The following is a 22,728-nucleotide window of genomic DNA, read 5'->3' as shown; positions in this document are numbered from 1 at the left end:
AGTAACCATCCTCTGGAACACATGGTTGTTTGTTATTGGAGTCTTTGGCACTTTCTGTATTGGACTGGATTTTGGCAGGAGAACTGTTCTGTGACCCCCAATTGTCATCAAAAGCGATCCAGTTGTCACGCACAAGATTGGACACAGCTGGGGTGGGATGTCGACCTGGTGTCCCCGATTGGGACTTTAGAGCAGGATTGTAGTAGAATTTTGGAGAACCAGTTTGGGGCTGGATGTTGGAGGGCACTACACACTTTACTGGGGAGGCAGCAGGTGACAGAGCCGGAGAAAGATTAGGAGGTATGAGGATCCGTTTCGGAGACTGACCTACTGACCCATCATTCTGAAGCAGGAATGCTGACTTTGTGTGGGTAAACAGAAATTCCTCACTAAAATTAAACACACTTGAGGCTTCACTTATACTCCCTCTGGACTTCCAGGGACTTCTCTGTCTGACACAACTAAAGTCCTCTGCAGGAAGCTTGATCTTCAGCTTCTCAAGGTGATCAGGTGTGTTTTGTTTCTCCGGAGAGCTAATCTCTCTGTACTCATCTAGTGTGACCACATTGATGGGTGTAGTACTCCGTGGGCGTTCTACACGTCGAGTTGTTACCTGTAGTCTCTGAATGCGTTTCTCCAATGCTTTGCGCTTTGACTCTAACTTGACATGTTCCAGTTCCTGTAGCAGCACAGGTAGAGGAATGCGCTGTAGACTAGGGGACGAGGTAGGGGTATTGTCCAGAGAACCATCATGGTCAACCACTCGGGAGTATCGACTAGGGAATGGTGACGTGGGTATTTTAGCTGGGAAGTCGTGCTTTGTTATTCGTCCATCTGTCATAGACAGGTATCCACTCTGTATATAACCACTGTCTGAATCTGAACTGTCAGAGAGTGAATCATCTGGACTTGGTCGTTGATTCATAAACTCGCTGTTTTCTGGCCTTGGAGCTTTTACATTATTTGCACCATGTCCTTCACTTAGTTTCTCATACACATGATTGTTACTTAGTTCAAATTCAGGACTGTCATGCTTTCCAAAAATCTGTCGCTTTTTAATAACATCTATTTTGTTGGCCTCGTCACTTGATTCACTGACACTCTCATCATTTGTGCTGGGCTGAATGAATGCAATATCCTCCCCAAGATCAATGGTATCAAATGTAGCGAGAGGTGCCCTCGCATCAAAACGACCTTCAGTCTTGGAAACTAAAGACTTATGCATTTTGTGCTGAAGACCAACATGATTGTGCCTAACATGACGGAGCACATCCTTCACACACGTTAATTACTGCAAAAGTTACAAAGGTCTATAAACACACAAATCAGCTGCCACCTTACCTACGCCGTATCTCAGCCGCCATCCACCAATGAATTGTGTTTTTACTTAAGATTCTGTTGGGTTTATATATGGATCAATCATTGATTGATTCTCTGGCTGGCATACATCTCCTTGATAGTCACAACTCTATTAATATTCACTGTAATCACGTGTCAGAGTTGCTGGTTTACATGTGGCGGAGGTACGGCGGACCGGTGACAGCCCACGCCTATTGAAGTCCTCAGAATCCCGATCCTACGTTCATAACTATACACATGCTAGTCCCATCTTCCCAGCTCGGCTGAAGCAACAGAGCCGAGGCTACATTGGAGTCTGACGAACAAAAACCAATATCATCGATGTAAAATACATGAAGGGCATAACTTGGTAGCTTTACTTTCTGTGTATATTAGCGAGGAACACCAACACTGGCATCAGACTGCATTATCGATTAGTCTCGTTTGACAGTTCATCTTGGGCAGCCATATGCAATGTTTACGGAAATGACGTACGGGTACCTGCTAAATCGGAATGCGCATGTCTAGCTTCCTTACCAACGTCTTGTGGCATGTGGATAAGCTAGATGATAAGTATTGATCATTTAGTCGCCGGCAGTTGGAGAAACGGTAGGTATATTTACGTCCTCATCTTACTACACTGTATGATCAATTTCAGAACGTTCTTAAAATACGTGTTATTGTTCTTTGTAACAAGATTTAGACACCAATCCACACATCCAGGTGACTGCATGGTCATACATTTTATATATGTTCATATATACGTATCCTATCTTCAGTCATCAGTCATTAATCATCAATTTGTGTCACTTTCAGGTCACTGCAGTGTATACTACACGTGGCTGTATTATACACTTCTGTATGACATTGAACGTTTAACGTTGATGCTATATTTTATCAGATGTTTGTTGAAGTCATACTGGATGTGTTCAATATAATAATAGAATCATGACAATCTTATGTCTACATACAAATGAACATGTATGTGTAACAGGAAAGAGAACAGTGTGCTTCCACCAGGGATTTAACTCGCAATCGCTAGGTTCCTTGTGGGATGCTCTACCACTGAGCTAAAGGGAAATTCCCTCAAGCTCGAAGCTACAGATGTAGAAAGTTTACCTTAATCCTTATGTACAATTAAAATCTGCCACATATGTATAAAACCCATTGATGTTGACCATTAGTGTGTGAAGTCCATTATAATGTTACAATCGACTATGTAGTAAAGGCAATTGATGTAATAAAAGCGTTTCACTGTGATGTTTACTTAAATAGGCAGATTTCACATTAATGTGAAGGTATAACACAGATTTCACTGCAAGCGATATTAATTTAAAGTTATAGACAGCTAGGATTCAGTTTGGTGTTTGGTTTAGACAAGGTCCACTGTTGACTGTTTGGTAGCTAGCTTTTGCTGTTGTGAACATTCTGTTTAGACAGGTTCAACTCTGGTGTATGGCTATACTGCTGATAGGTTTCGCTTTCGTGTTTGGTTTAGGTAGGTTTTGCTGTTGTGCTCCTTGTTGATAAGTTTTGCTGTGCAGTTTGGTTAAGCCAGGTTTCACTGTTATGATCCGTGATGACAAGAGTTGCTATGCTGTTTGGTTTATAGGCAGGTAACTTGCTGTTGTGTTCTGTTTAGACAGGTTCTACTCTGGTGTTTGGCTATAGATAGGTTTCACTTTGATGTAATTGTTTAGACAATTTCATTGTATACATGATGTATATATCAAGATGATGTATGTAGCTACTCCGTTAACTTAATCAACACCCCCAATATCTTGGAACACCCAAGAGACTGTATTTAACTGTGAGTCGATACACAAGTTAGATTAAAATTGTTTACTTAGGAGATTAGAATGGTCTAACATACAAAACAGCCAGTCTGTAACAGCCCTGCATATACTGTATATGGCTGTGAATATAGAATATTTAATATTCATATTGATATGAAATTAAAATGTGTATTTTTCACTTGTATCATATTTTGATAGATAATGTTACTGAAATACAGTAAATAATAGGGGTATCAGGGCCTGCTGGCTTTTCAAAGCTGATCAGTTTAAGGAAAAGCTACTGTAGAGCCTTTCTCCTGTGTAGTATATATTTTTAAATTAAAAATTGAATTTTGAAATTACATGTTTATTGATTCAACATGACCATCTGATGAAAAAAGTATATACAGGAATGTTCAAACATTTTAAAACATTTCTCTCAAAAATTACATTTCGAAAATTGACATCTTAACTCATCAAGCTAATGATCAGCCTGAACAACGCTGTGCCCATATCTCCAATCTTAATTATAATGAATCCCCTAATGAGATATCTACAGTGTTGCATGTCTATACGTGTTTGTATGGGTGCCAGTCTGTTCAATTCATCTGAGAAGTTCAGCTTGTGACAATAGAGACCTGTATTAATTATTCATCAGTAAATGTTGATTTTTATTATACATTTATTGTCATGTTCATGGCACTAGCTGTAAATAAGTCATTTTGTTATGGTTACAATTGTAGCGGAGCGTACTATTGGAACAGTGTAATTTGATATCACATAGTGGGCCAGAATATGTGGACCAGACCAGTCAGTTACAATGTATCGCTTCAGTTTATGTATCAAAGTGGGTTTTAATGGTTTCAATTACCCATGATAAACAAGTTAAAATTCAAACCAACTGTTAATTAATTCTTGTCTGGCTCCACTATTGACATAACGGCACACATTGTACAACTTAGTATATACACATGCATATAAAACTTTAGAAACACATATTTCATGTACATAGTAATTGTATTATCTGTAAGATGGGGTGTGTATTATTGTACGACTTTAAACTTTTGTGATAGTGAATATAATACCAGTTATGTCATTTGAGCCTTAAAAATAAATGATATTGACCTTGGGGAACCTGAAGTTCATATTATCATTTTTCAGGTTTATATCAATCACATCATGTACATTGTAATCTAACTCACAAAAGTTCCTGTCTGTTATTATTATATGCTTAAAAAAATATTGATAAAAAATGCAATAACTAATGAAAGTTTCCTAATTAAATGGTTTGGATGCAAGATTTTCTGCCGTATTTCATATTATTATTATTAAAAAAATACAGCTCAAGGTCTACAGAAAAACACAATGTTTTTTCCATGTTACTAATAAATGGTAACCAAACATAAAATAAACCTTTAAAATATTTGTTTTTCAAAGAACTCTTTATTAAATGTGAAAGATGACCATAGCTGTTAATAGGACACAAAACTAACAAACCAAATGTGAAAGTGCAGGGGATTCCCTTAAATACAATATTTAGATATCACTTAGTATGTCATGTATATATAGGATCCAGCCAACTGGATTCTGAGAAAATTATCAAGTAGATGATACTGTACAATACAACATTGTACATTGTACTTGTTTTCATATCAGACCCAGTATTCTGAAATCATATAATATGTTAATAATGTATTAGTTTGACATGATCAATATATTTTTAAGTGTCATTTGAATCAACTTGGAAAGGCAGGAACTTTTTACAATGAGAAATTAAAAATTACATTATACATTTCATTTGATTATATATAATTAGGGGTTTCATTTCTTCATTAGAAGAATGGTTATTAAGTACAGTATTATGAAATATACTGAAATTAATCCCTACTTCACGTTGGAAACATGCAACTTGTAATTTTTATAAAGAGAGTTAGATTGATATCAATGGGTACTTATTACCATACCTGGCAGCCGGTAATTGTGTAGGTGTCTCAGGCCTCAATTTAATTTTAAGGCTGTAGAAATCTAAACTAGAGTATAGATATACTACATACAGCTCTATAAACAACATACAACCAATCAAGAAAGCTATTTTCGTACGAAAAGCGAAAGATGATTGGTGATTTCTGATGGATTTCCATGCCTTCATTATTCCGTTGCAAGTCACTTGTCAACAACCTTTCAAAAACCTCCTAACTATTGATTTTATTATCGTCTTATTTGCCAAATTATACAAACTCCATACACTATTGATTTGTGTAAAACTATAAAAATGTCCATATAACATTGATTTTCTGACAGGGATATTAACATTATGTCAATTAAGACAACTCCATTCAATATTGATATGATTTCAGTTCCATACACATTGTGTAATTAAGTAATTTATACAAACTGCATACAACACTAATTTGATTGAAGTTTCATGTGTACAGTCTAGTTATAGTAATTTATACAAACTCCATGCAACACTAATTTGATTGAAGTTCCATATGTACAGTCTAGTTATAGTAATTTATACAAACTCCATACAATACTAATTTGATTGAAGTTCCATATGTTCAGTCTAGTTATAGTAATTTATACAAACTCCATACAACACTAATTTGATTGAAGTTCCATATGTACAGTCTAGTTATAGTAATTTATACAAACTCCATACAACACTAATTTGATTGAAGTTCCATATGTACAGTCTAGTTATAGTAATTTATACAAACTCCATACAACACTAATTTGATTGAAGTTCCATATGTACAGTCTAGTTATAGTAATTTATACAAACTCCATACAACACTAATTTGATTGAAGTTCCATATGTACAGTCTAGTTATAGTAATTTATACAAACTCCATACAACACTTATTTGATTGAAGTTCCATATGTACAGTCTAGTTACAGTAATTTATACAAACTCCATACAACACAAATTTGATTGAAGTTCCATATGTACAGTCTAGTTACAGTAATTTATACAAACTCCATACAATACTAATTTGATTAACAAAGTTATTTCAATTTATACAAACTCCATACATTATTGACCATACCTAATATAATGAAGGTTTAAACATGTACACAAGCATTATGATCTCTTTTGTAATCAGTATTCTAATTGAATGCCTTCGAAAACTCCTAGCTACAGTCCTGTATTTATAATAAAGAAAGGTTAGATTGATTTCTGTACTAAATTATTGATTGCTAGATCTGGCCTTGCATTACTTGGCTGCTACACAAGTAAAGGCTATTTCTAAACCTTTTCTTCAGGTTAGTAAGCATGGATTATGAAAAGTCTCTTTACACAACCAATAAGAGTTTTGATGTGATGTTTCGATGACTAGTACGGTATGTACACTGTCAACTTCATCAGACAAATGACCAGACACTGAAGCGTATGCACACAAAGGTGTGAAATTTGAACGAGTTTTCCACAAAATCGATGTCGATTTGGCTATGCTGTAAGCGTATGTCCAAAAGTTGTTATACATGTACCGAAATGACTCGATTCAGCTGCGCTTTGTTTAATACTTGGTCAAAGATGTGTGAGAGTCTATGAGCCCCCTCATCTCAATTTAGAACTGGCCAACTGCAGCATATCCAGATGGCTTCCTTTATCTGCTGCTTGAACAGATTGCTCTCTTTGTCCAATACTTTAGAGTTATCCCAGTCAATCACATGATTTTTCTGTGTGGCATGGTCTGTGATTGCCGATTTATTTATCTGGGACCCCCAACTGCTTCCTTTCTGATCTGATGAATTTCCTACCTTCTTGGGTTTCCCTATCTTTTGGGTGATGATAAAAAAGCAGACCCCAAATCACCTTTCAGTTTCTCCAATATATGATGCTTCACAGTTTTTGCATCTGATTTTGTATACACATATTCTGCGACGTTTTCTTCAGGTGTTTTATCCTTAGGTGAACTAGGATATTACGAAGCGTATTGTGGGGATTCATGGCTGTTGCAATGCCATGACCATAATATGTCCTCTGGATGGTTTTGAATATACCTTTTATATACAGGATGACCACTTGATCTTTGGTTTTGTTCTTATCCTTGATTGGCCTTTTCTTGTTCTTCCCCTTACTTTGACACTGTTTTTGTACCCATTTTAGGGCCCATTCTGGACATGGCCTAGCAATGTGATTTTGCTCTTGTGTTTTGTCCTGTTGTTCTGTGACTATTGTATCACATCTCTTGAGCAATGTGCGTACGACTCCTAACTTCTGGTGCAAAAGATGGTAAAGACTACTGATGAATCCTCGACAGTGACATGACACACGAGATAGTACAAATATACAGTACTGTACACATCGGGCCAGCAGATAGTACTTTTTCTGCTCTTTCCAAATATGATATTAGTTTGTTTATAGTATTTGTTGTCTAGGAAGTTTCAAACATTCAGTGTTGCATTAGCCATGTCTATGTCACATTTTAAAATATTGGTTAAGAGCAGGTGGAGAAAAAGAGTCAATCATTATGTAGGTATGTGGGATATGAAAATTAATTCTACCTTCAGCTAGATCATGAGAACTTTGGTGTAAAAATTTGAACCTGGCATAGAAGCCTTGCAGATGATTTTGACCCAATTCTACACCCATAGGTTAAATATATGTATCCATATCCCACATACTGGAAACATGTATCATGGTAGACCCTATTGACAACATTCAGTCACACATACTGGAAACACATAGAAGCCTTGCAGATGATTTTGACCCAATTCTACACCCATAGGTTAAAGATATGTATCCATATCCCACATCCTGGAAACATGTATCGTGGTAGACCCTATTCATAACATTCAGTCCCACATACAGGAAACATGTATCATCGTAGACCATATTCACAACATTCAGCCCCACATACTGGCAACATGTATCATGGTAGACTCTATTCACAACATTCAGCCCCACATACTGGCAACATGTATCATGGTAGACCCTATTCATAACATTCAGTCCCACACACTGGAAACATGTATCGTGGTAGACCCTATTCATAACATTCAGTCCCACATACTGGAAACATGTATCATGGTAGACCCTATTACATATGTAACAACATTCTGTCCCATATACTGGAAACATGTATCATGGTAGACCCTATTAACAACATTCAGTCCCACATACTGGAAACATGTATCATGGTAGACCCTATTCACAACATTCAGTCCCACGTACTGGAAACATGTATCATGGTAGACCCTATTTACAACATTCAGTCCCACATACTGGAAACATGTATCATGGTAGACCCTATTAAAAACATTCAGTCCCACATACTGGAAACATGTATAATGGTAGACCCTATTCACAACATTCAGTCCCACGTACTGGAAACATGTATCATGGTAGACCCTATTAACAACATTAGTCCCACATACTGGAAACATGTATTATGGTAGACCCTATTTACAACATTCAGTCCCACATACTGGAAACATGTATCATGGTAGACCCTATTAACAACATTAGTCCCACATACTGGAAACATGTCCTATGATAGACCCTATTTACAACATTCAGTCCCACTTACTGGAAACATGTATCATGGTAGACCCTATTAACAACATTCAGTCCCACATGAGTTTCACAAGCACCCTTCACCTGACCTGCCTTAAAATCCAACATGACAAAGAGCTTCTTAACCATTTGTAACATCCTATACACTGTGTAATCTGATGCACATAATGGACTGTCAGTCATCCCTGATGTAAGTTGTATTAACAGTACTTGTGCTAAGGTAACACAACATGAACAATGTTAAACTTAAGGTTAAAAACATGGCTTTAAGGGCACATTGAAAAAGTGCATACAAGATGAGAAACTCCAAATCAAGGTCATCTTCGTCACATACCGTAGATAACTAATTTGCTGTCATTATCAAGATCTGAATTAAGTACCTGCAGTTAACATGGAAACCAAGCTAAGTCAGTAAAACTATTTTCACTGAAATTAATTGATTTTATCTTTATTTCATTACCGATCTTTTCAGGTTTGACTGATGAAGACATGATGGCATGAACTTGTTGTGAAGTTTTGTATGGTAGAGAGAGCTTTCCAATGAGGGCACCTTCATCAGATGGCAAGTAAACCAAAGAAGTCGGCCATGAAGAAGGATGGAGGAGAAAAGGGTACACGCCCAGCCTCATCACGAGGCCCATCCTTCCCCCGGTCTGGAAGCATCTCCATGGGGAAGTCCAAACAGGCTGTGGAAATCCTCACCAAGGAAAATGAGGAGCTACAAGGACAGGTGGAAGCTCTGACCACCAAGAGCAAACTATTTCAGGACAATTGGATTACACTCACCACAAAGCTGGTGCAGGATGCTAAGACAAAGGGCTTCCAGCTAGGCGAGGAGGACCAAAGGAAAGCGTTGGAGGAGCTATCTGTGGATGTTTTACTGGACCTTATTAACAGTCTAGCTCACAAACAAATCTTACAGAAACAGAAAGCTAACAAGGGCAGTGTGGAGGCGAGGATAGAGGAGTTAGAGACCAGGATTACTCAGATGAACATGAACCTTGTAAAGTTATTACAGGCTAAAATGAACTTAGAGGCCGGCTTAGATGCCATTCAGCAGTGTGCTTCTCTGGACGATGCCAAACACAAAGCAAGGTTTCTTTTGTTTGAAACAAGTAAGTCAATTAAGAGTAAAATGCGTAGGTCCTTATATTTCTCTGTCCTCCATAGTTATGTTGCATTATCAAGTAACTTATGAACATTTATTGTCCTTCTAATGCTATCTTCCAAAAACGAAACACGAGGCCCGTGTAGAATTACTCTCTTTCCGTCAGGTCAGTCCATCTGTATACCTCCCATCACTATGTTGTGACTTGCCCTCTGAATTTTATTAATTATAAATCTCATGAATAAATCCCCAAGGAGGGAACTGAAGTGAAGAATATATTTGCTAGTAATTCATTGTCAAACTGATTGAAGTGTAGATGATAATCCATATTGAATTAATACTTTTTTTGTGGCATGAGTGATGTTTTCACATTAATGTCTGTTATTTGTTTGTAAAAGGGAAATAACATTTAATGGCTAAAGCCATGTTTATATTTGTTTTGTGGAAGGAGTGAGGAATTGAATGCACATGAAGAAACAATTACACTCATTCTTCCATAATTTGCTCTTTGGTCCAGCCCCACCCTGGTTTACTTACTCCCTGGGTCATACAACATGGAAACGGTTGAGATTCCCAGCCTATAACCAATCATATATACAATTGCTGGATACATGTAATCGAATGCATTCGTGTCATTGGTGCCTTAATTACCATCTTGTGGGATTTAGTACTTGTTACACCGATATGTCTTGTGCTCTTTTGATAAACTTATACAGTACTCAACAGAAAACAAAATTCCAGGTGAGCTATAAAGGCCTCTGGGCCTCTTGTGTTTGTGGATGAAGTGATCTGCACACATAATGGTTACTTTTTGTTTTGTAGAGGGGAGTGAGATATTCACATGTAATGGTTACTGTATCTGTTTTGTAGAGGGGAGTGAAGTATTCACATGTAATGGTTACTGTATCTGTTTTGTAGAGGGGAGTGAGGTATTCACATGTAATGGTTACTGTATCTGTTTTGTAGAGGGGGATCGAGTGAGATATTCACATTTAATGGTTACTTTTTGTTTTGTAGAGGGAGTGAGATATTCACATTTAATGGTTAGTATTTGTTTTGTAGAGGGGAGTGAGATATTCACATGCAATGGTTACTATCTGTTTTGTAGAGGGGATGGGGTATCCACATAGAATGGCTACTATTTGTTATATTGAGGTGAGTAAGGTATTCACATGTAATGGTTAGTATTTGTTCAATAGGGGGAAGTGAGGTATGTATTTTTATATGTCATGGTTTAAGTATTTGTTTAATGTAGGGGAATGAAGTATTCAAATGCAATGGTTAGTATTTGTTTTGTAGAAGTGAGTGAGGTATTCACATTTAATGGTTAGTATTTGTTTTGTAGAGGGAGTGAGATATGCACATGTAATGGTTAGTATTTGTTTTGTAGAGGGGGAATCGAGTCAGATATGCACATTTAATGGTTAGTATTTGTTTTGTAGAAGTGAGTGAGGTATTCACATGTAATGGTTAGTATTTGTTTTGTAGAGGGGAGTGAGATATTCACATTTAATGGTTAGTACTTGTTTTGTAGAAGGGAGTGAGGTATTCACATGTAATGGTTAGTATTTGTTTTGTAGAAAGGAGTGAGGTATTTACATGTAATGGTTAGTATTTGTTTTGTAGAAGGGAGTGAGGTATTTACATGTAATGGTTAGTATTTGTTTTGTAGAGGGGAGTGAGGTATTCACATTTGATGACTCAGATAATGATGAAACAGATGAAGAAAATGAGGAGAAGATGATAATTAAAGAGAACAAAGCAACTTCGAATCCTGGAAAATACCAGGTGTCTTCCATAGTCAAGGAGCTCAAAACCTTCCAGCTCAGTCCAGTAAGTACCAGAACTGGAATTATAGAAACCTTTCAGCTCAGTCCAGTAAGTACCAGAACTAGAATTATAGAAACCTTTCAGCTCAGTCCAGTAAGTACCAGAACTGGAATTATAGAAACCTTTCAGCTCAGTCCAGTAAGTACCAGAACTAGAATTATAAAACACTTCCAGCTCAGTCCAGTAAGTACCAGAACAAGAATTATAGAAACATTCCAGCTCAGTCCAGAAAGTACCAGCACTAGAATTATAGAAACCTTCCAGCTCAATCCAGTAAGTACCAGAACTAGAATTATAGAAACCTTTCAGCTCAGCCCAGTAAGTACCAGAACTAGAATTATAAAACACTTCCAGCTCAGTCCAGTAAGTACCAGAACAAGAATTATAGAAACATTCCAGCTCAGTCCAGAAAGTACCAGCACTAGAATTATAGAAACCTTCCAGCTCAGTCTAGTAAGTACCAGAACTAGAATTATAGAAACCTTCCAGCTCAGTCTAGTAAGTACCAGAACTAGAATTATAGAACCCTTCCAGCTCAGTCCAGTAAGTACCAGAACAAGAATTATAGAAACATTCCAGCTCAGTCCAGAAAGTACCAGAACTAGAATTATAGAAACCTTCCAGCTCAGTCTAGTAAGTACCAGAACTAGAATTATAGAACCCTTCCAGCTCAGTCCAGTAAGTACCAGAACCAGAATTATAGAAACCTTCTACCTCAGTCCAGTAAGTACCAGAAATAGAAGTAGTTTACCATTTCTGTATAGCATATAAAATATCAATACATTGAAAATAACGCTGTCAGTTTTGGCCATGAATCACAAAAACAAAATTACTGATTTATACAAATTTTATGTATACCTGTTGGGAGGGATATGGAATCTATTGTACAATCAGCCTTTTGTTCACAATAAACACTTCTGGTGTCACCTATTGTAAAACTATTCATCATACAACTATAATACAGAGCACTGTTGTAACCAGGAGTAAAGATGCCTGTCACTGAGTTAAGGTGTACCTGGTGAGGGCTGTAGGTAATTGATTACCTGTCCTACCCGATAAGTAGGGCAGGTATTACAGTATCTGTCAATAAAACACAGCTTCTCAATAACTTACCTTCTGTAGCCACCAGCTCGCACCTTTTCACAGGGATGTTAACTTTATAGACAAACATTCTGAGTCCATAAAGCTAAAGGATCAATCAGAAGTCCTAAGAATAAAATACAGTATATGTATGATCAGGCCAATCTCTCCTGTAAGTGTATAGCCTGCACTTAGGAGGTCCATTATAACTTACCAAATGCCATTAGCAGAATGGGTTTTATTGTAAGTGTACAATATACATTCATTGTCCTAGTACTGATAACACAATGGTACAACATATCTCCTAGTACATTATAGATCCAGGAGACACTAGTACCAATGTATAGATCCAGGGAACACTAGTACCAATGTATAGATCCAGGAGACACTAGTACCTATGTATAGATCCAGGGGACACTAGTACTAATCTATAGATCCAGGGGACACTAGTATCTATGTATAGATCCAGGGGACACTAGCAGCAATGTATAGATCAAGGGGACATTAGTACCAATGTATAGATCCAGGAAACACTAGCAGCAATGTATAGATCAAGGGGACATTAGTACCAATGTATAGATCCAGGAAACACTAGCAGCAATGTATAGATCCAGGGGACACTAGCAGCAATGTATAGATCAAGGGGACATTAGTACCAATGTATAGATCCAGGAAACACTAGCAGCAATGTATAGATCAAGGGGACATTAGTACCAATGTATAGATCCAGGAAACACTAGCAGCAATGTATAGATCAAGGGGACATTAGTACCAATGTATAGATCCAGGAAACACTAGCAGCAATGTATAGATCAAGGGGACATTAGTACCAATGTATAGATCCAGGAAACACTAGCAGCAATGTATAGATCCTCTCCTGTAAGTGTATAGCCTGCACTTAGGAGCTCCATTACAACTTACCAAATGCCATTAGCAGAATGGGATTTATTGTAAGTGTACAATATACATTCATTGTCCTAGTACTGATAACACAATCGTACAACATATCTCCTAGTACATTATAGATCCAGGAGACACTAGTACTAATATATAGATCCAGGGGACACTAGTACCGATGTATAGATCCAGGGGACACTAGTGAGACACTAGTACCTACATTGTATGTATAGATCCATGAGACACTAGTACCAATGTATAGATCCAGGAAACACTAGCAGCAATGTATAGATCAAGGGGACATTAGTACCAATGTATAGATCCAGGGAAAACTAGTACCAATGTATAGATCCAGGTGACACTAGTACCCATATATAGATCCAGGGGACACTAGTACCGATGTATAGATCCAGGGGACACTAGCAGCAATGTATAGATCAAGGGGACATTAGTACCAATGTATAGATCCAGGCGACACTAGTACTAATCTATAGATCCAGGGGACACTAGTACTAATGTATATATCCAGGAGACACTGGTACTAATGTATAGATCCAGGAGACACTAGTACCTACATTGTGTGTATAGATCCATGAGACACTAGTACTAATCTATAGATCCAGGGGACACTAGTACCAATGTATACATCCAGGGGACACTAGTACCAATGTATACATCTAGGGGACACTAGTACCAATGTATAAATCCAGGGGACACTAGTACCAATGTATACATCTAGGGGACACTAGTACCAATGTATACATCCAGGGGACACTAGTACCAATGTATAAATCCAGGGGACACTAGTACCAATGTATACATCTAGGGGACACTAGTACCAATGTATACATCCAGGGGACACTAGTACCAATGTATAGATCCAGGGGACACTAGTACCAATGTATAGATCCAGGGGACACTAGTACCAATGTATTGATTCAGGAGACACTAGTACCAATGTATAGATCCAGGAGACAATAGTACTAATGTATAGATCCAGGGGACACTAGTACCAATGTATAGATCCAGGGGGCACTAGTACCAATGTATAGATCCAGGGAACACTAGTACCTATGTATAGATCCAGGAGACAATAGTACTAATGTATAGATCCAGGGGAAACTAGTACCAATGTATAGATCCAGGGGGCACTAGTACCAATGTATAGATCCAGGGGATACATCTACCAATGTATAGATCCAGGGGACACTAGTACTCATGTATAGATCCAGGAGACACTAGTACCTATGTATAGATCCAGGAGACAATAGTACTAATGTATAGATCCAGGGGACTCTAGTACTAATGTATAGATCCAGGAGACACTAGTATCTATGTATAGATCCAGGGGACACTAGTACTCATGTATAGATCCAGGGGACACTAGTACTCATGTATAGATCCAGGGGACACTAGTACTAATGTCTAGATCCAGGGGACACTAGTACCAATGTATTGATCCAGGGGACACTAGTACCAATGTATAACTCCAGGAGACACTAGTACCAATGTATACATCCAGGGGACACTAGTACCAATGTATACATCCAGGGGACACTAGTACCAATGTATTGATTCAGGAGACACTAGTCCCAATGTATAGATCCAGGAGACACTAGTAATAATGTTTAAATCCAGGGGACACTAGTACCAATGTATTGATTCAGGAGACACTAGTCCCAATGTATAGATCCAGGAGACACTAGATCCAATGTATAGATCCAGGGGACACTAGCAGCAATGTATAGATCCAGGGGACACTAGTGAGACACTAGTACCTACATTGTATGTATAGATCCATGAGACACTAGTACTAATGTATTGATCCATGAGACACTAGTACTAATATATTGATCCATAAGACACTAGTACTCATGTATTGATCCATGAGACACTAGTACTAATATATTGATCCATAAGACACTAGTACTCATGTATTGATCCATGAGACACTAGTACTAATGTATAGATCCATGGGACACTAGTACTAATGTATAGATCCAGGGAACACTAGTACTAATGTATAGATCCATGGGACACTAGTATCTATGTATAGATCCAGGGGACACTAGTACTCATGTATAGATCCAGGGGACACTAGTACTCATGTATAGATCCAGGAGACACTAGTACTAATATATAGATCCAGGGGACACTAGTACCAATGTATTGATCCAGGGGACACTAGTACCAATGTATTGATCCAGGGGACACTAGTACCCATGTGGAGACACTAGTACCAATGTATAGATCCTAGTACCAATGTATAGATCCAGGGGACACTGTTACTAATGTATAGATCCAGGGGACACTAGTTCTAATGTAAAGATCCATGAGACACTAGTACTAATGTATTGATCCATGAGACACTAGTACTAATATATTGATCCATGAGACACTAGTACTCATGTATTGATCCATGAGACACTAGTACTAATATATTGATCCATGAGACACTAGTTCTCATGTCTTGATCCATGAGCCACTGGGACTAATGTATTGATCCATGAGACACTAGTACTAATATATTGATCCATAAGACACTAGTACTCATGTATTGATCCATGAGACACTAGTACTAATATATTGATCCATGAGACACTAGTTCTCATGTCTTGATCCATGAGCCACTGGGACTAATGTATTGATCCATGAGACACTAGTACTAATATATTGATCCATGAGACACTAGTTCTCATGTCTTGATCCATGAGCCACTGGGACTAATGTATTGATCCATGAGACACTAGTACTAATATATTGATCCATGAGACACTAGTTCTCATGTCTTGATCCATGAGCCACTGGGACTAATGTATTGATCCATGAGACACTAGTACTAATATATTGATCCATAAGACACTAGTACTCATGTATTGATCCAGGGGACACTAGTACCCATGTGGAGACACTAGTACCAATGTATAGATCCTAGTACCAATGTATAGATCCAGGGGATCAGGAGACACTAGTAATAATGTTTAAATCCAGGGGACACTAGTACCAATGTATACATCCAGGGGACACTAGTACCAATGTATTGATTCAGGACACACTAGTACCAATGTATAGATCCAGGGGGCACTAGTACCAATGTATAGATCCAGGGGACAGTAGTACCAATGTATTGATTCAGGAGACACTAGTCCCAATGTATAGATCCAGGAGACAATAGTACTAATGTATAGATCCAGGGGAAACTAGTACCAATGTATAGATCCAGGGGCCACTAGTACCAATGTATAGATCCAGGAGACAATAGTACTAATGTATAGATCCAGGGGAAACTAGTACCAATGTATAGATCCAGGGGGCACTAGTACCAATGTATAGATCCAGGGGGCACTAGTACCAATGTATAGATCCAGGGGGCACTAGTACCAATGTATTGATTCAGGAGACACTAGTCCCAATGTATAGATCCAGGAGACACTAGTATCTACATTGTATGTATAGATCCATGAGACACTAGTACCAATGTATAGATCCAGGGAACACTAGTACCTATGTATAGATCCAGGAGACAATAGTACTAATGTATAGATCCAGGGGACACTAGTAACAATGTACAGATCCAGGGGACACTAGTACATATGTATAGATCCAGGGGACACTAGTACATATGTATAGATCCAGAAGACACTAGTACCAATGTATAGATCCATGAGACACTAGTACCAATGTATAGATCCTAGTACCAATGTATAGATCCAGGGGATCAGGAGACACTAGTAATAATGTTTAAATCCAGGAGTACTAATGTATAGATCCAGGAGACACTGGTACCAATGTATAGATCCAGGGAACACTAGTACTAATGTATAGATCCATGAGACACTAGTACCAATGTATAGATAGTACTTATGTATAGATCCAGGAGACACTAGTACCTATGTATAGATCCAGGAGACAATAGTACTAATGTGTAGATCCAGGGGACACTAGTACCAATGTATTGATTCAGGACACACTAGTACCAATGTATAGATCCAGGGGGCACTAGTACCAATGTATAGATCCAGGGAACACTAGTACTAATGTATAGATCCAGGAGACACTAGTAATAATGTATAGATCCATGAGACACTAGTACTAATGTATTGATCCATGAGACACTAGTACTAATGTATTGATCCATGAGACACTAGTACTAATATATTGATCCATAAGACACTAGTACTCATGTATTGATCCATGAGACACTAGTACTAATATATTGATCCATAAGACACTAGTACTCATGTATTGATCCAGGGGACACTAGTACCAATGTATAGATCCAGGAGACACTAGTAATAATGTTTAAATCCAGGGGACACTAGTACCAATGTATAGATCCAGGGGACACTAGTACCAATGTATAGATCCAGGAGACACTAGTACCAATGTATAGATCCAGGGGACACTAGTACCAATGTATAGATCCAGGGAATACATGTACCAATGTATAGATCAAGGAGACACTAGTACTAATGTTTAAATCCAGGGGACACTAGTACCAATGTAAAGATCCAGGGGACACTAGTACTAATGTATAGATCCAGGGGACACTAGTACCAATGTATAGATTCAGGGAATACATGTACCAATGTATAGATCAAGGAGACACTAGTCCTAATGTATAGATCCAGGAGACACTGGTACCAATGTATAGATCCAGGGGACACTGTTACTAATGTATAGATCCAGGGGACACTAGTACCAATGTATAGATCCAGGGGACACTAGTACCAATGTATAGATCCAGGGGACACTATTACCTATGTATAGATCCAGGGGACACTAGTACTAATGTCTAGATCCAGGGGACACTAGTACCAATGTATAGATCCAGGGGACACTAGTACCAATGTATAGATCCAGGAGACACTAGTACCAATGTATAGATCCAGGGGACACTAGTACCAATGTATAAATCCAGAAGACACTAGTACCAATGTATAAATCCAGGAGACACTAGTACCAACGTATAGATCCAGGGGACACTCGTACCAATGTATAAATCCAGGAGACAATAGTACCAATGTATATATCCAGGGGACACTAGTACTTATGTATAGATCCAGGGGACACTGGTACTCATGTATAGATCCAGGGGAGACTAGTACCAATGTATAGATCCAGGAGACACTAGTACTAATGAATAGATCTATGAGACACTGNGTCAGGGTACTCAACATTCAACATGTCATGTTGTTCAGCGTGCTCAGTAGTGATCCACGTACTGAAGTGATGGCATAATGGTCAAGGTACTCAACATTCAACATGTCATGTTGTTCAGCGTGCTCAATAGTGATCCACATGAATAGATCTATGAGACACTGGTACAAATGTATACATCCAGGGGACACTAGTACCAATGTATAGATCCAGGGACACTAGTACTTATGTATAGATCCAGGGGACACTAGTACTTATGTATTGATCCATAAGACACTAGTACTAATGTATTGATCCAGAAGACACTAGTACTCATGTACTGATCCATGAGACAATAGTACTAATGTATTGATCCAGAAGACACTAGTACTAATGTATAGATCCATGAGACTCTAGTACTAATGTAAAGATCCATGAGACACTAGTACTAATGTATTGATCCATGAGACACTAGCACTAATGTATAGATCCAGGGGACACTAGTACTAATGTAAAGATCCATGAGACACTAGTACTCATGTATTGATCCATGAGACTCTAGTACTAATGTAAAGATCCATGAGACACTAGTACTAATATATTGATCCATGAGACACTAGTACTCATGTATAGATCTAGGGGACATTAGTACCAATGTATAGATCCAGGGGACACTAGTACCCATGTATAGATCCAGGGGACACTAGTACCCATGTATAGATCCAGGGGACACTAGTACCAATGTATTGATCCAGGGGACACTAGTACCCATGTATAGATCCAGGGGACACTAGTACCAATGTATAGATCCAGGGGACACTAGTACTTATTTATAAATCCAGGGGACACTAGTACTTATGTATAGATTCATGAGACACTAGTACTCATGTATTGAGCCATGAGACACTAGTACTCATGTATTGATCCATAAGACACTAGTACTAATATATTGATCCATGAGACACTAGTACTCATGTATTGATCCATGAGACACTAGTACTAATGTATTGATCCATGAGACACTAGTACTAATGTATTGATCCAGGGTTCTCTGATCTAAATTTTACCCATGATTAAGAATGCCTTAAATTGCTTGTTGTTTCAGCCTGTGAGGAAGCTTCCTGGCGACACACTAGTCAGTAAGATGGATGCTGGTCTGCAACACTACCTCATCAGTGAGCTCAGCCTCTACAAGACCAATGGTTTGTACTTCATGCATTCTCCCATTATAGTGAGGTATGTTTACTGCATGCCATGTTTCGCCCAAATTGGTTAGTAGATTTGACCCTTCCAGGTGTATAGTTTGTCCAAGGCATAGCTCATTGTTTTTTAGGTCATTATTTAATGTCAAAGCTTTCGCAAAGCCTATTGTTTTGGAGGTCATTTATCAAGGTTAAATATCTCACAAAGACAAAAAAAATGGAGGTCATTCATCAAGCATAAAAGTTTAACAAAGCCTACTATTTTGGAGGTCATTTTTCCATGTCAAAGCTCTCATAAAGCCTGTGGTTTTGAAGGTCACACGTCAAGGTTGAATCCTAAAGCAAATAGTTTTGGAGGTCATTTGTTAAGGTTAAAGCTTTAACACACATGTAGCTTATTGTTTTGGATAGTATAAGGATACAGAATACCAATTTTAATCCTTTTCACTTAGGCACAATTGCAATGCTTTCTGTACAAAGTCAGGTATTTATGACCGATTCCTTATTCAGGTGCTGATTGGAGGATGATGGCAGAGAGGGTAGGAATTTCCATGGAGACAATAGCAGAATGGCAGCGTTTTCGACTAGAATACCCAATGAAACATGTGTTTGAGACATGGGCACGGAGTCCAGCCGCCACAATGAGAATGCTGCACCGCCACCTAGTTTCACCACAGATGAAAGCTGTAATACTTGCCCGGAGAATCTCTGACTTCTACCAAGTGGATTGAGTGCTGATTAGTAACATCAACAGTGGTGTCATGCTGTTTATGTTACCCAGGTGATAGCATACTGGTCAGGGTACTCAACATTCAACATGTCATGTTGTTCAGCGTGCTCAATAGTGATCCACATACTGAAGTGATGGCATACTGGTCAGGGTACTCAACATTCAACATGTCATGTTGTTCAGCGTGCTCAATAGTGATCCACATACAGAAGTGATGNCCAAGTGGATTGAGTGCTGATTAGTAACATCAACAGTGGTGTCATGCTGTTTATGTTACCCAGGTGATAGCATACTGGTCAAGGTACTCAACATTCAACATGTCATGTTGTTCAGCGTGCTCAACAGTGATCCACATACTGAAGTGATGGCATACTGGTCAGGGTACTCAACATTCAACATGTCATGTTGTTCAGCGTGCTCAATAGTGATGTCATATTGATCATCATACTGAAGTGATGGGGTATTGATCAGCGTACAAATGATGTCATGTCATTCAGGGTACATTTGTATCCAAGTGAATGTCTTATTGGTCACCTTGCTCTAATTGGTCATCATACTGAAGTGATATCACGTTGATTAGCATGCTCAACTGTGACATCATGACATTAAGATATATTTGAGTTAACCATAACAAAATTGTATAGTTAAAATAGTTTCACTGGAGACAGCTACCAGGATAACATAACTTAGCCAAATATCATATAAACATATTGTGGTCAATAGTCACTAACATTGTGCATTTCACAAACGATATACTTACACCATATAGTGTCTTACTTTTAGGACATATTGTACTGGGTAGTTACCCTTGTGGAAGGATGTTTAAAACAGGCATTAAATAATAGGTAAGCCCCGTTCTTTATAGGAGCTTGGTTCTCCACGGTGCTGGGTTGTCTCCCTCCATCTTCCCCGTGCCTTTTCTGTTCTTGTCAATGAGATATAAGCATCCATATAAAAAAACCAATGAGTTGTAATATACTGCTATTACTGGTTCATTGTCATGTGTTATAGATATAAACTAAAACATGTGCCCTGAAGGATACATATGTATACTTATGTTGATAAGCATTATATGTTAGAACAATGAGATAACAGTGAGTTATCTCCCTTGCAGATGCCGCTGCCACCAAGTTCGTCTTACAAACCTAATGCTAACTGTAGAGTTGCAAGTATTGAATCAAGTAAAACACATTCTATAAATATCTGAAGCATATAAAACACATTCTATAAATATCTGAAGCATATAAAATTTATGAAAGGCATTATTTTAACAGTTTTTAAGCATGAGGTGCAAATCATTTTTCCTTTAATTAATTTATTAAAAAAAACACTTTTTTTTAACAGTAAATAATTACAATACTGTTTCAAACAAGAACATATTTTGATTATTCTGCTTGTTCTTCTGATGAATATTTTGAAAATATCTTTGTGTGTCTGTGGCATTTGCATGCAATGCTTCTGTCAGTAGACCGTCTAGTGACGAAGCAAGGGCGTTCACTAATGTCTCTCATTGTACTGTATAGAAAAATTGAAAAAAAAAAAAAAGGGTAATTTTGTCTTATCACGTTGGAGGTTAGGTCAAATTTCTGTAGCAATTACAACTTTACATCTTATTTGTAGCACAGTAGACGACTGATGTCAGATGTGAAATATGATTGACCAGAAAATTGAAATGTTGATCTTATAACAGTGCATGTACTACAAATATAATACCCAGAGATTGGTTTGTGCAATATATTTCTGATAAGTTAACAGTTCGGCAATATATTTTATCATGTTGATGCCCTATATTTTGTGGATGCAATACTTGACTGCCTCAAATTGATATTATCCTTACTTTCTCAAGTTTTGTTCTCATAATCAAAATTGTTAAAATTGTCCATTATGTATTATCTGAATAAAAAAAATTAAAATCAACTTTCATCAGGTGGATCTCAATAAGTTAGCATCAAAATAGTTTAAGTGATTTTTGTCTGATTTGCAACTGATTGCATGATAGAATAGACTAAAAATTTAGTGGTATGTATATAACTGACCTTTAGTCTCAGGGTTTTTAGTTCTCTACATTTTATACTTGTTCCACATTATTTGCCATTATACAAACC

At 37.8% G+C, this 22,728-nt stretch overlaps 1 protein-coding gene across 2 annotated transcripts; it reads left to right on the top strand.

Moving 5' to 3' along the window:
- Positions 1-1,816: 1,816 nt before the first annotated feature.
- On the top strand, positions 1,817-20,922 carry LOC110456737. Of its 2 annotated transcripts, XM_021507661.1 has the most exons (6): positions 1,817-1,947; positions 9,110-9,752; positions 11,418-11,578; positions 19,797-19,893; positions 20,404-20,649; positions 20,880-20,922. In XM_021507661.1, the coding sequence occupies exons 2-5, from the start codon at positions 9,197-9,199 to the stop codon at positions 20,622-20,624; spliced, it is 1,035 nt and encodes a 344-aa protein (XP_021363336.1). In that variant the 5' UTR covers positions 1,817-1,947; positions 9,110-9,196; the 3' UTR covers positions 20,625-20,649; positions 20,880-20,922. The 2 variants fall into 2 exon arrangements, with proteins under 2 accessions (XP_021363336.1, XP_021363335.1); XM_021507660.1 differs by lacking the exon at positions 20,880-20,922 and having other exon boundaries at positions 1,818-1,947; positions 20,404-20,842.
- The last annotated feature ends 1,806 nt before the right edge of the window (positions 20,923-22,728 follow it).

This window comes from Mizuhopecten yessoensis, unplaced genomic scaffold (assembly GCF_002113885.1).
Source record: "Mizuhopecten yessoensis strain PY_sf001 unplaced genomic scaffold, ASM211388v2 scaffold8839.2, whole genome shotgun sequence".
NCBI classification, from domain to species: Eukaryota; Metazoa; Mollusca; class Bivalvia; order Pectinida; family Pectinidae; genus Mizuhopecten; species Mizuhopecten yessoensis.
Note: the sequence above shows the minus strand (reverse complement) of the source record. Positions and strands in the feature narration are given on the sequence as shown.

What these genes read in the sequence shown, in the direction of transcription:
- LOC110456737 (XM_021507661.1), top strand. Translation starts at nt 9,197, where the DNA reads ATGGCAAGTAAACCAAAGAAGTCGGCCATGAAGAAGGATGGAGGAGAA. An exon ending in GTTTCTTTTGTTTGAAACAA is followed by an intron (nt 9,753 to 11,417) that starts GTAAGTCAATTA and finishes TTTGTTTTGTAG; the next exon opens with AGGGGAGTGAGGTATTCACA. An exon ending in AAACCTTCCAGCTCAGTCCA is followed by an intron (nt 11,579 to 19,796) that starts GTAAGTACCAGA and finishes TTGTTGTTTCAG; the next exon opens with CCTGTGAGGAAGCTTCCTGG.